The following is a 13455-nucleotide window of genomic DNA, read 5'->3' on the forward strand; positions in this document are numbered from 1 at the left end:
CAGGATAGTTCTGACTCTGGTTAGAGAACTTGTCACTGGATCCCAATAATATTCCTGCATAGGATCTTGGAAGATCCAGATGCTGATGGCAGCAGCTGGAACCCTGGCCTCCTGCCCTCCTATTCTGACTGCATGGCAGATTGAGGAGTCCCTGTAAATCAGATCTTCATGATCACTGTATCTGAGGATCAATTAAACATCAGAGCCTAGTGAAGAATATCCATCGCAGTGGGAAAGGAACACCTCCAAATGTTCTTCAAGACTCCTTACCTGCTGGGAGATTGATTTTCTCCCTAATTTTTTAGTTTAAAAATATGTTCTGGCACAGCAGTTTTCAAACTTATTTATTTTTAGCTGCAGACTCTTGTAGCAGTGGTATTTCAACATGGAATCTCAATGTATAGAATGTGAATAAAATAGCAAAAAAGACTAGGACTACTGGTTTAAAAGTCTCCTGATTTACCGCACAGGTGATTCCTGAAAATGGCAAGGTTTCCTGGAACTCGACCAGGTGGCTCTGCGTGATGACAACAGATGGAGCCCCACCCACTTCTGGGCCAAGCCTCTCACAGGTTCATGATGCCCTCGGAGTCATCCTTGACTCACTGAACAAGCAGTTATCTGGAGCTCACTGTTGGCCAAGTACAGGGACCGATCCTGGGCACACAGAAACAAGCCAGGCCTGGGTCCCACCCCAGAGCTCAGGTGAGTGCAGGATGCCTTTCCAAACTCCAGAGCGCTGTGACCGCCTCCACCACTCATCAGCCCTGCCTGTTCCTAGGCCTCACCCCAGAGATGCCAATTCAAAAGCTAAAAGAGGGGTGAAGCCTAGATACCTGCTTCCTTAATAAGGGTAATCTGGTGGGAGAGACAGAAACACAAACAGGTGTGGTACTTATAAAACACTGTGCTGAGAGTACGAGAGAGGTATCAGGAGCAGCCACAGGAGGGTGAGAGGGCGGGAAGCACCCCAGGGCACGGCCAAACAAAGCTTTGGAGGGGATGTGGCAGGCTGATGCGATGGCATTCTGAGGGGCCATCTAGGATTGAGCCAGGTCAGCAGGGATGTCACAGCAGTTTTAACCACAGGCATGTACTCTGTCCTCATTAATTCCCACTAGGCCAAAAGGACTTTTTTTTTTTTTTTTACTAGTAGTGCTCCCATGTCAAGAATGATGACACTAATATTCAGGAGGTTAGCAATTTGCAAAAGGGGAGCCAGGACTGGAACCCAGGTTTGTTCTTCTTCAAACACATGCCTTCAGCTGCAACTGTTAAATCGAATTGGCTCTTAAATCATGTGGAAGATGGAATGGATTAAAACAATCTAAAGGAGGTAAATCCCTAAGGATTCAGTAACTGGCTGGATGTAGGGTCGGGGAGTATTCCAGCTTGGTGCACCTGGGTGATGCCAGGGTCCTGGCCATTGACTCCTGGAAGAGGAATCTGCTTAGGGTGGGAGATGTATGACCATGATATGTTTGAGGTAGGACCTAGATGGGTAGGAGTGAGATGGAGAGACAGGCGAGAAGTCAGTGGAAACCAGGATACTCAGTAAGTCACTTGGGGAGCAGGTGTAGAGGGAGAACAGAGAGGCAAAAGGTGTGTGCAGGGGAGATGGGAAGGACCAGAACAGAGGATGCAGAGGGAGCAGAGTTCCGGGAGAGAGAGACCAGTAGTTCTCTTGCAGCACAGAGGCCCATGGGGAGGGCAACAGAACAGCACCTGTCACACTGGAAGCACAGTGATGACTGATGAGAGGTTTCAGGAGCCTGTTCCAGTGGGGTAAAACTGCCACGATGCTGCATGGTGGGGCTGTGGTGGAACCAGGGGTCTCTATTCCTAACAGGCTCCCAGGTGATAAAGCTGCTGCTGCTCCTGGACCAGACTTGGTGGAACAGAACAAGAGAGAGGGTGGTGTTTGACCAAAAATGGAGGTAGTGGTATAGGACTTGAAGCAGGGCCGTGCCTTTCATCTGTTGTTCAACAGTCAATGATTTATTATACGCCTGTTGGTTTTCTGACTCGGGAATTGCCAAGGATGATGGTAACTTAGTTCCCGTGGTCTTAACACATGGTGGTAAGTCTTGGAGGGGAGTACGTATAAGTAGTGATGGAGCCACTGAGGTGCTGGGACCTGACAGCTGTGTGTGAGGTGGCTTTGAAAGTGAGGCAGGTGCCGGTACAGTGAGCCAGGAGGACACCCTCTATAGACTCCCACCCTCAGGTCCCACCTCCACCACTAAGTAGTATCTCTGTCCAGATGTTTCCTGGTTTGTTGTTGTTTAGTCGCTCAGTTGTGTCTGACTTTTTGCAGCATGCCAGGCTTCCCTGTCTTTCTCTATCTCCCAGAGTTTGCTAAAAGTCATGTTCATGGTTAGGGTCTCAGTTTCCCCACATATTCTCACTACAATGTCTTTCACCATCCAGCCTGATTTCTTTAGCCTCATGCTCAATACATATTTGTGGGAAATGCTAATTTTAAAAGATGATGCTTTTTAAAGCCAAATGACAGCCCTGAGCTCAGAGCCTAGTGCAGGGCATGTTTCACAGCTGGCCTGGCCACGGCAGCCAGTCACTGCACGTGGCTGTGGGGGACTCCTGCAAACCTGGTGTCATCTCAGCTCAGCCCTCAGCTTGTGATCATTGGATGTGGTTTTGCACCTCCATGAACCCCAGTCTGCTCACCAATGAAATAGGGAACAGTGCTGCTATGGGAAGATTGCCCTGAGCATCCAGCTGCAGGTGGTGAAGGTGGAGTGTGTGGAGTGTGGAGTTGGTGGGCTGGGATCTCCTAGCCCAGGTCTTCTGGCTGCTTCCCCACTTTCCCAGATTCACTGACTAGTCACAGAGGTAGGCCCGGGGCGCCCACTCCATTTGCGTGCTGCACTGGGTGCTCCCTTGTGCCCAGTACATTTAGCAGAGGGTCACCCTGTTCTCAAACTAGCATCTTGCTTCTTTGCACTTGAACTGTATTTGTTGGTAGTGGGGGGTAAATAAAAATCTAAAACGAAAAAAATCATTTTTCCCCAGTGTAAAAGGAATCTCTCCTTACCCTTTTCTTAGAGCATTTACTCTAGAATCCTTATAGGTTGTCTTTTTGAGATGTATGTAAACATTTTTAAAGGCCAAATAGGCCTTTAGCTAGTTGAACAACCTAGGAATGTTTTCTTCTCAGGGATCTGGATGACAAAGGAGTCATCCTTTTGAAATGTCAGCCTAAGTTCCACGGAGCACCAGGCTTCCAGTTGCAACCCCACCTCCTATGGGAATGAGAAATGTATCTCTCCTTTGGGTGAAGACAAGTAGCGAACCCAAGGGGCCACTCCAGTGGCCGGGTGAATTTAGGATGCGCTCTGACAAGTAGTGCTGTCAGTCCTCATACTTGAGAGCGGGTCGCGAGGGTCTCAGCAACGTGGCTACATAAACGGTTGGATTTCTTGGAGTCTTCAAATCCCGAGGCGGAGGGGCTGCGAAGAGGCTCACGTTCTGATTTAAGACCTTTCTACACCTTCTGCTTCCTTCCTCCTCCACTGGGTGGAGAGGCTTGTCGCCCTGGCAGAACACAGTTACGCATCCTTTCCCACTGGTGGGAACATGCCTGGCTGGAAGGGGCTTTCGGAGAATCTGGACCATCTGACCTATAAGAATGAACCCTGCCCACATCCGGAAGGTGGCGCTCTGCGCCCACCGACCACACGGTTGCGGTCCTGTCCGCTCCCCTCGGCGGAGCCACGGGACCACTGCTCACGTGATGTGCGGGCTCAGCGCCGAGTCCCGCCCCGCCCACCGCGTGCTCACGCTCCGCCCCCGAACAGAGCGGAGCATCCCGGGTCCTGGAGCATCCCTGGCTGCGCTCTGTGGTGCAATGAGGGTCTGGAGCTCAGAGCACGTGTTCGGGTGAGCGGGCTGAGGCCACAGTGGGTCCAGACCCGCCTGGGCCTGACCCGCGGCCTCGAGGAGGGCGGGCCCTGTTACTCTTTGCGCCACGGGGAGGGCAGTGGTGCGCTCCAGGGCCCGGGGTGAGGGGACGGCATCCTCGGCTCCGCAGGCCTGGTCTCACCTCGCGCGGGGCCATCACTGGGGCGGGGGTGGGGGCGGGACCCGCTGTGCGGCTGACCACCGGTTCCAGAGGGAGCCAGCCTGGGCACGTGGGGCTCTGTGGCCGCAAACGCAGGTGGGCCTGGAAAGCCTTCAGCTGCTTACAAGTGTTCTCCTAACCTAGGTGGTATCGTCTCTTGTCTACTTCATCTGTGACACTCTGAGCTTATTTCATTTTTTTTTAAAGTAACAGATTTTTAAATCCTCTGCTCCCACTTAGAATAGCATTTCCATTTTTTAATTTAAAAAAGTACTTTGTCCTTTTCATGTAAAATTATAATTAAAATTTATCAGTGGGTTTAAAACCTCTGAAATTATTTTAATAAAATCTTTAGACTTGATGGGATTCAATTTTAGTGTTGATTTTTGTACAGCCTGCAGCCTTTCTCAACTGGGTTCCATTCCCAGACCGACTCCATAGATTTTCTCAGTTCTCCCAAGGATGGGGCATGCCAGCACCATCTGGATGCCAAGGGGGTACAAGTTAAGTCCCTGGGAATGGTGGATGCCCAGGCTGTGCAGCTCAGACCAGAACTACCCTACAAGTTCAGGAGATTTTGGTTGATAAACAGAAGTGATTTGTCAGCTCTGAAAAGTCACTGTTGATAATATTCACCTATTTAAATCATACAATTCAAATCATACAAATCAATCAAATCAGAGACTTGTAGTAAATTTACATAGTTGTACAACATCTCTGTAGTCCAGAGCATTTCCTATCCTACAAAGACCCCTCATGCCCATCTGCAGTCACACTCCAGTCTCCTTCTCAGGCACATTAGTATCTGCTTGTGTTTCTATGAATTTGCCTTTTCTGGACGTTTCTCATAAACGCAGTCATATACCACATGGTCTTTTGTGTCTGGCTGCTTTTATTTAGCTTCACTGTTGTGGGAGCCTCCATTCCTGCTTCAGTCCTCACCTCATTGGTTTTGTGTCCTGGCACATAGTTTTTACTCATTGAGGGACTGAGGAATATCACAGGGACCAGGTGCCCTTTGAAATGAGGGCTACTGTCCGCCAGAGGAATTCCTGTCAATCCACGAGCTGCTGTGGAAGGCATGGATCTCCTGTCACTGATTTGTGAATTTAAAAGCCAAGTGCCTTGATGAAAATTGACAAATGTGAAAGACAGCTGAGAGGAGGCCACACAGCTGCCAGGGTGGGTCATGAGATGCTGTGTGGCAGGTGGCACTGCACCTGCAGAATGGTGCAGAGTTGTAAGCCTGGCTTTCTAGCTGAGCTTACTGTAGACTTTCCCCTTGCTTAGTCCCTTGAAATGCCTGATTTTTTTCCTTTGAGGATTACATACTTTTCTTTTTATTTTTTACACTTGTTCTATTTTTATATGTTTGTTGAATATTTGATTGGAAATATTAAAATTTACTCTTGAAAGGCCAAAAATAATCAGGCACAAAGACTTAAAATTTTTTAAATTGAAATACAGTTGATTTACAATGTTGTATTAGTTTTGGGGTTTTGTATTTTTTGGCCGCATTAGGGATCTTAGTTCTCTGACCAGGGATCGAATCTGCGCTCCCTGAAATGAAAGTGCAGAGTCTTAACCACTGGACTGCAGTGTGTGTGTGTGTGTGTGTGTGTTGTTTTAGATTCTTTTCCTTTGTAGGGTATTACAAGATACTGAATATAGTTCCCTGTGCTTACACAGGTCCTTGTTAGTTATTTATTTTATATATATTAGTGTGTATATTTTAATCCCAGATTTCTAATTTAATCCTCTTCTCCCCCTTGGTAATCATAAATTTGTTTTCTATGTCTGTGAGTATGTTTCTTTTTGTAAGTAAGTTTGTTTGTATCATTTTTTCCCCCAGAGTACACATATAGACAATATCCTATGATATTTGTCTTGGCCTGACTTACTTCACTTGATATAATAATCTCTAAGTTCATCCATGTTACTGCAAATGACAGTACTTCATCCTTTTTCATGGCTGAATAGTATTACATCATGTATATTCTTTATCCCTTTCTCTGTAGATGGACATTTAGGTTGCTTCCATATCTTGGTTATTGTAAATAGGGCTGCTGTGGACATTGGGGTGCATGTGTCTTTTAGAATTATAGTTTTCTCCAGATACATGCCCAGGAGTGGGATTGCAGGATCATATGGTAGCTTTTGAGAAACCTCCATACTGTTCTCCATAGTGGCTGTATCACTTTACGTTTCCACCAACACTGTAGGAGGGTTCTGTTTTCTTCTACCCTCTCCAGCATTTGTTATTTGTAGACTTTTAATGATGGCCATTCTGACCAGTGTGAAGTGGTACCTTATTGTTGTTTTGATTTGCATTTCTCTAATAATTAGCAATGTTGAACATCGTTTCATGTGCTTACTGGCCATTTGTATGTCGTCTTTTTAAAGTTTTTAACAGTTTTTTTGGAGTATAGTTGCTGCTCTCTGTATGTCGTCTTTGGAGGTAAAATGTCTGCTTAGGTCTTCTGCCCCTCCCCCCTTTTCTGTATTGAGTTGTTGGTATATTTTGAAAATTAACTAGTTGCATCATTTGCAAAATTTTCTCCCATTCTCTAGGTTGTCCTTTTGTTTATGGTTTCCTTTGCTGAGGTGCAAAAAATTTTTGGTTTTGTCAAGTTTTCCTCCAGTGTTCATGCACCGAAGAAACCCTAGGAGTGGAGACCAGACAGAGCTGAGAGCAGTGTAAACCTGAAGTAGTGGAGCGCTCTTTGGTTTAAAGTAGCTAAAATAGCAGTGGAAAACACAGGACTGAAATAAAAACATATAGAAAGGGGCCTTAAAAATTAACAGGCTTATAATTGCAGGTTTATAAATCCCATCTTCACAGTACTGACTGAGGTTTCAGGTGGACCTATAACAAAATCTTTATGGGCACAACCAGTATGAGCAAATTTCTGACAGAGTCAAGGCTGTATGCTGCGTGGGTTCTAGCCGACCCCAGGACTTTTAATGATGGCTATCTAGATGGGGAAACAGTGGAAACAGTGTCAGACTTTATTTTTCTGGGCTCCAAAATCACTGCAGATGGTGACTGCAGCCGTGAAATTAAAAGACGCTTACTCCTTGGAAGGAAGGTTATGACTAACCTAGATAGCATATTCAAAAGCAGAGACATTACTTTGCCAACAAAGGTTCGTCTAGTCAAGGCTATGGTTTTTCCTGTGGTCATGTATGGATGTGAGAGTTGGACTGTGAAGAAGGCTGAGCGCCGAAGAATTGATGCTTTTGAACTGTGGTGTTGGAGAAGACTCTTGAGAGTCCCTTGGACTGCAAGGAGATCCAACCAGTCCATTCTGAAGGAGATCAGCCCTGGGATTTCTTTGGAAGGAATGATGCTAAAGCTGAAACTCCAGTACTTAGGCCACCTCATGCGAAGAGTTGACTCATTGGAAAAGACTCTGATGCTGGGAGGGATTGGGGGCAAGAGGAGAAGGGGACGACAGAGGATGAGATGGCTGGATGGCATCACCGACTTGATGGACATGAGTCTGAGTGAACTCTGGGAGTTGGTGATGGACAGGGAGGCCTGGCGTGCTGCGATTCATGGGGTCGCAAAGAGTCGGACACAACTGAGCATCTGATCTGATCTGATCTGATCTAGTAGGCGGTGTCATTTCAGGGAAGTAGGATTTGGAGGAGAGGCTGCCCTAAAGCAGGCTTGCTCTCTGGCTGGGAGCAGGGAAGGGCCCTCCACCCTTTTTAAATAAGAGAAATGAGGCTCTGCAGGCAGGAGCTGCAGTGCCCAGTATCTGCTGTCCCCACCCCAGTGTTGTTCCCTCCTCGCTCCCACATGCAGTCTCAGTTATGAACCTGCTAGGCAGCTTACTGAAGGTCCACTTGACCTTTCTGTGTTTACCCTTAAACAGAATGGAGAATTGTTCTCATTGTTTTAAAATATAAATGACTGGCACCATCTTATACAGTGCTTTTCAGTTTCCTTTTCTTCTCAACAGTGTGTTGCTGAGATGTACGTGTGTATCTGTTTGAGATCTGTGCATGTATGTATATACATACACCATTTATCCTTTCTCTTGTTGAAGGGGCATAATTTCTCCCTTATTAAAAATCATGCTGTGGTGACCACTTCTGTATCTATTTGTGATTCATGTAATCAAGGGCTTACTTAGGCCAGAAGTCCTCAAACATCCTCGGAAGTCACGACTTCTTTAAACTCTTAGAAAATATTGAGTTTAGTCCAGTCGCTCAGTCGTGTCTGACTCTTTGTCCGACCCCATGAATCGCAGCACACCAGGCCTCCCTGTCCATCACCAACTCCCGGAGTTTACCCAAACTCATGTCCGTTGAGTTAGTGATGCCATCCAGCCATCTCATCCTCTGTTGTCCCCTTCTCCTCCTGCCCCCAATCCCTCCCAGCATCAGAGTCTTTTCCAATGAGTCAACTCTTCGCATGAGGTGGCCAAAGTATTGGAGTTTCAGTTTCAGCATCAGTCCTTCCAATGAACACCCAGGACTGATCTCCTTTAGGATAGACTGGTTGAATCTCCTTGCAGTCCAAGGGACTCTCAAGAGTCTTCTCCAACACCACAGTTCAAAATCATCAATTCTTCGGTGCTCAGCTTTCATCACAGTCCATCTCTCACATCCATACATGACCGCTGAAAAAACCATAGCCTTGACTAGATGGACCTTTGTTGGCAAAGTAACATCTCTGCTTTTTAATGTGCTATGTAGATTGGTCATAACTTTCTTTCCAAGGAGTAAGTGTCTTTTAATTTCATGGCTGCAATCACCATCTGCAGTGATTTTGGAGCACCAAAAATAAGTCTGACACTGTTTCCCCATCTATTTCCCATGAAGTTATGGGACCAGATGCCATGATCTTAGTTTTCTGAATGTTGAGCTTTAAGCCAACTTTTTCACGCTCCTCTTTCACTTTCATCAAGAGGCTCTTTAGTTCTTCACTTTCTGCCATAAAGGCGGTTGTCATCTGCATATCTGAGGTTATTGATAGTTCTCCTGGCAATCCTGATTCCAGCTTGTGCTTCATACAGCCCAGCATTTCTCATGATGTACTGTGCATATAAGTTAAATAAGCAGGGTGACAATATACAGCCTTGACGTACTCCTTTTCCTATTTGGAACCAGTCTGTTGTTCCATGTCCAGTTCTAACTGTTGCTTCTTGACCTGCATACAGATTTCTCAGGAGGCAGGTCAGGTGGTCTGGTATTCCCATCTCTTTCAGAATTTTCCACAGTTTATTGTGATCCACACAGTCAAAGGCTTTGGCATAGTCAATAAACCAGAAATAGATGGAAATAGATGTTTTTTTCTGGAACTCTCTTGCTTTTTCGATGATCCAGCAGATGTTGGCAATTTGATCTCTGGTTCCTCTGCCTTTTCTAAAACCAGCTTGAACATCTGGAAGTTCACGGTTCACGTGTTGTTGAAGCCTGGCTTGGAGAATTTTGAGCATTACTTTACTAGCGTGTAAGATGAGTGCAATTGTGCAGTAGTTTGAGCATTCTTTGGCATTGCCTTTCTTTGAGATTGGAATGAAAACTGACCTTTTCCAGTCCTGTGGCCATTGCTGAGTTTTCCAAATTTGCTGGCATATTGAGTGCAGCATTTTCACAGCACCATTTTGGTGTGGGTTAAATCTACTAATATTTACCATATTAGAAATTAAGACTGATAAACTTGAAAATATTTATTAAAATTAACCATAATAAACATATTACATTAACATAAATAACATTTTTTTAATTTTAAAAACCTGTAGCTTCCAAAAGCCTTCAAAGTAGTAAGAGTGGCACTGTTTATTTTTTGCTAATTTCTATAATGTCAGGCAGCATAGATACTGACTTGATGCTCCCATCAGCTTCTGTGTTCAGTGTTGAAGTCTGTTGTTTTGGCTGAAGTAAATGATTAAAACGCAGCCTCACACCCTGTATATGAGTAAAACCTACGTGGGAAAGGTAGCAGTATTTCAGAAATTTTTAAAAATAGTCATGGCTGTTCTTTGCTACTACAGCAAAACAAACCATAGTTTCTCAGATTAATTGCAGTGGGAAACCTGGCACCATGACTGACCAGAGTAATTGACCTGTCTGGTACTTTGAATGACTCCTTTTCCCTGTGAATTGTGACATGTTGCACTGGTCACTAGTCTGTGTGGTTACCGGGTACAACGTGGGGCAAGCATTGGGTAGTGATGCCAGCTTTCTAAAAGTCCAGTTGTCTCTGTGAAGCTCAAACCCTATCTTTGGCAGCAAATGCTGTCAGGTATTTTCCTCTAAGTAACAGGATCACTTCATTGATCTTTGAGCAGACTCCTGTCTAACACTCATGTCTGAATGACTACAGTTTGTGTTCAGTGGTTTAGCGGAGAAGTGATAGCCGGGAAGCACTGGACTGGACGACTGGCCTCCCCCTAACCCAGCACCCCCCCCGCATCCCGTAGCCACAAGAGCTTCCAACCACAGCGAGGCCTCCCAGTCCTTTGTGTGTCCTTGCCCAGAGCCAGGGGTCCCGGTGTGGGAAATGAGGCCTTTTACTCTCTTATCAGGGACAGACCCTGGTGCTGGTGGACTTTGAGTGCACAGCTCAGCAGTGAGTGCCAAACAGCCTGGCTTGGCCAACAGTTGTGGCCGCCCTGGGGCTCTGCAGCCTCGTTCCGGTGTCCTGCAGCGAGGAGGGCAGGCCCTCTCAGCAGTGGCCAGGCTCCCAGAGAGGCCTGGGAGCCAGCTTTGTTGTCCTCACTTCAAGAACTGCTGGGCTGGCCCAGGATTGCTTGGGCTTCAAGGACTTATCCTACATCCTTTTTTTTTTTTTGAGTCATTGTGGATGTTTTGGAATTATTCAAAAGAGGAGGCTGAAATAATGAGCACCAGCACCCTCCCCTGGGCTGTGAGAGTCTCATGACCGCTGTTTCCTCAGCCCACTGCCCCTTACTGTGGGTTGCTGTAGGCAAGACCTCAGACCTCACCCCACTTGCTCTTTCCTACACTCTCTCTGAGCATAGAGCTGCCTTGTTCTTCCTATTTAGTACCCTGGTGTGGCACCCAGAATTGCCCCCTCCCTGGCTGCTAGCCCAGCCATGTGCCCCCAGCCCTCAGTGCTGCTGCTGATGCGTCCTCAAAATGCAGGCATAGAGGCCTTCCTGGGGCAGCTCCCAGGCCTCTGTAACACTGAGCCTCGGCTGGGGACCTTTATCCCAAGGATGAATTTCATCAACCAGAGTCTCCCCGGGGTGGGGCCGGTTCATATATTCACCCATGGGCCTGGCTTCTGCTGTCACGTTCTCCCAACACTTGACATTTTCGACTACTCAGCTTTAGCCAATCAAATGAGTATTGGGCTATTTTCTTTTCTTTTTTAAAAAAAATTTAGTTGTGCTGAGTCTTCATTTCTGCACTCAGGCTTTCTCTAGTTGTGGTAAGCAGGAGCTGCCCTTTGTTGTGATGTGCAGGCTTCTCATTGTGGTAGCTTTTTTCGTTGTGGAGCACAGTCTATAGGTATGCAGACTCAGTAGTTGTTGCTCATGGGCTTAGCTGCTCTGTGGCATGTGGGATCATCCTGGACCTGGGATCCAACTCATGTCCCCTGCATTGGCAGGCAGATTCTTAACCACTGGACCATAAGGCAAGTCCCTGAGCTATTTTCTTTAACCAAGAAGTGTGTGATACTAACTTGTGTACTTAAACCTTGTAATTAAAAAAAAAATACTATGTTTGTTCTTTTCCTGCGTCATTCTATTGATGTATGGAATTATTTTTATGAATATTTTAAACACATTGTGCTTAGTTGAAATCATCTGTTAGAAAGATGCAAGGTTTCTGTATAAAAGAAACTTTGTGTGAGATGTGCTTGATTATAAATATTTGTCAACTTTTAGATAGTTTCAAGTAATTTTATAAGGCATAGCCTATTCTGCATAATGATTTTTATGGGACCTCTCTGGGAGCTTGATTTACAAAGTGCACATACAGCTTCACTCACTGAGAAAGCTCCTTCTTCTGTTCTCATGAGTCTGTGAGTGCTCCCTTCTTCCCCAGAGTGTGGTGCACTGTGGCCTTGATGGTGGTTTCCCAAGAAGAAAGTCTCCTTGTACTCTGCTGAGTGATCAGGACCAGTCTTGTCTCTGCTCCTTCATCCCCTTACGTTGGATCTGGTGGATGCGTTTAGCACAATGACACAATTCCACAGCTTGGAAAAACATTTCTGTGTTAAAGAGCAGGGTGTCTGGACCTGAGTGCAGAGGCCATTGGTGTGACTGAAAGATCATGAAGTAGGGGCTGGGAGGCCTGACTGTCATCTGCATCCTCTTGCTAACTTTTTGACCTGGGATGAGCCTTTTATGCCAAAGAATGCTCAAGCTACTGCACAATTGCACTCATCTCACATGCTAGTAAAGTAATGCTCAAAATTCTCCAAGCTAGGCTTCAGCAGTACATGAACCGTGAAATTCCAGATGTTCAAGCTGGTTTTAGAAAAGGCAGAGGAACCAGAGGTCAAATTGCCAACATCTACTGGATCATTGAAAAAACGAGAGAGTTCCAGAAAAACATCTATTTCTGGTTTATTGACTATGCCAAAGCCTTTGACTGTGTGGATCACAATAAACTGTGGAAAATTCTGAAAGAGATGGGAATACCAGACCACCTGACCTGCCTCCTGAGAAATCTGTATGCAGGTCAAGAAGCAACAGTTAGAACTGGACATGGAACAACAGACTGGTTCCAAATAGGAAAAGGAGTACGTCAAGGCTGTATATTGTCACCCTGCTTATTTAACTTATATGCACAGTACATCATGAGAAATGCTGGGCTGTATGAAGCACAAGCTGGAATCAGGATTGCCAGGAGAACTATCAATAACCTCAGATATGCAGATGACAACCGCCTTTATGGCAGAAAGTGAAGAACTAAAGAGCCTCTTGATGAAAGTGAAAGAGGAGCGTGAAAAAGTTGGCTTAAAGCTCAACGTTCAGAAAACTAAGATCATGGCATCTGGTCCCATAACTTCATGGGAAATAGATGGGGAAACAGTGTCAGACTTATTTTTGGTGCTCCAAAATCACTGCAGATGGTGACTACAGCCATGAAATTAAAAGACGCTTTCTCCTTGGAAGAAAAGTTATGACCAACCTAGACAGCATATTAAAAAACAGAGACGTTACTTTGCCAACAAAGGTTTGGCATAGTCAAGGCTATGGTTTTTCCACTAGTCAGGTATGTATGTAAGTGTTGGACTATAAAGAAAGCTGAGCACCGAAGAATTGATGATTTTGAACTATGATGTTGGCAAAGACTCTTGAGAGTCCCTTGGACTTCAAGGATATCCAACCAGTCCATCCTAAAGGAAATCAGTCCTGAATATTCATTGGAAGGACTGATGT

General features: G+C 45.7%; 1 protein-coding gene across 16 annotated transcripts in view; it reads left to right on the plus strand.

The window, feature by feature from the left end:
* Window positions 1-13455, plus strand: part of PRELID3A (PRELI domain containing 3A) — a 49448-nt gene that overhangs the window by 20658 nt on the left and 15335 nt on the right. For 13 of the 16 annotated variants that reach the window (XR_011563833.1, XR_011563834.1, XM_070778973.1 and 10 more), the window contains exons 2-3: window positions 471-705; window positions 1154-3900. The exons of 1 other annotated variant lie outside the window; for it this stretch is intronic. Coding sequence is in view for 11 of the 15 variants with exons in the window: in XM_070778973.1 (XP_070635074.1) it covers window positions 3650-3900 (251 nt within the window). In the remaining 4 variants the exon portion in view is untranslated. The remainder of the gene's footprint in view (window positions 1-470; window positions 706-1153; window positions 3901-13455) is intronic. 2 more of the 16 variants (XM_019986680.2, XM_019986686.2) reach the window with 1 other exon arrangement.

This window comes from Bos indicus, chromosome 24 (assembly GCF_029378745.1).
Source record: "Bos indicus isolate NIAB-ARS_2022 breed Sahiwal x Tharparkar chromosome 24, NIAB-ARS_B.indTharparkar_mat_pri_1.0, whole genome shotgun sequence".
In the NCBI taxonomy this organism is placed as follows: domain Eukaryota; kingdom Metazoa; phylum Chordata; class Mammalia; order Artiodactyla; family Bovidae; genus Bos; species Bos indicus.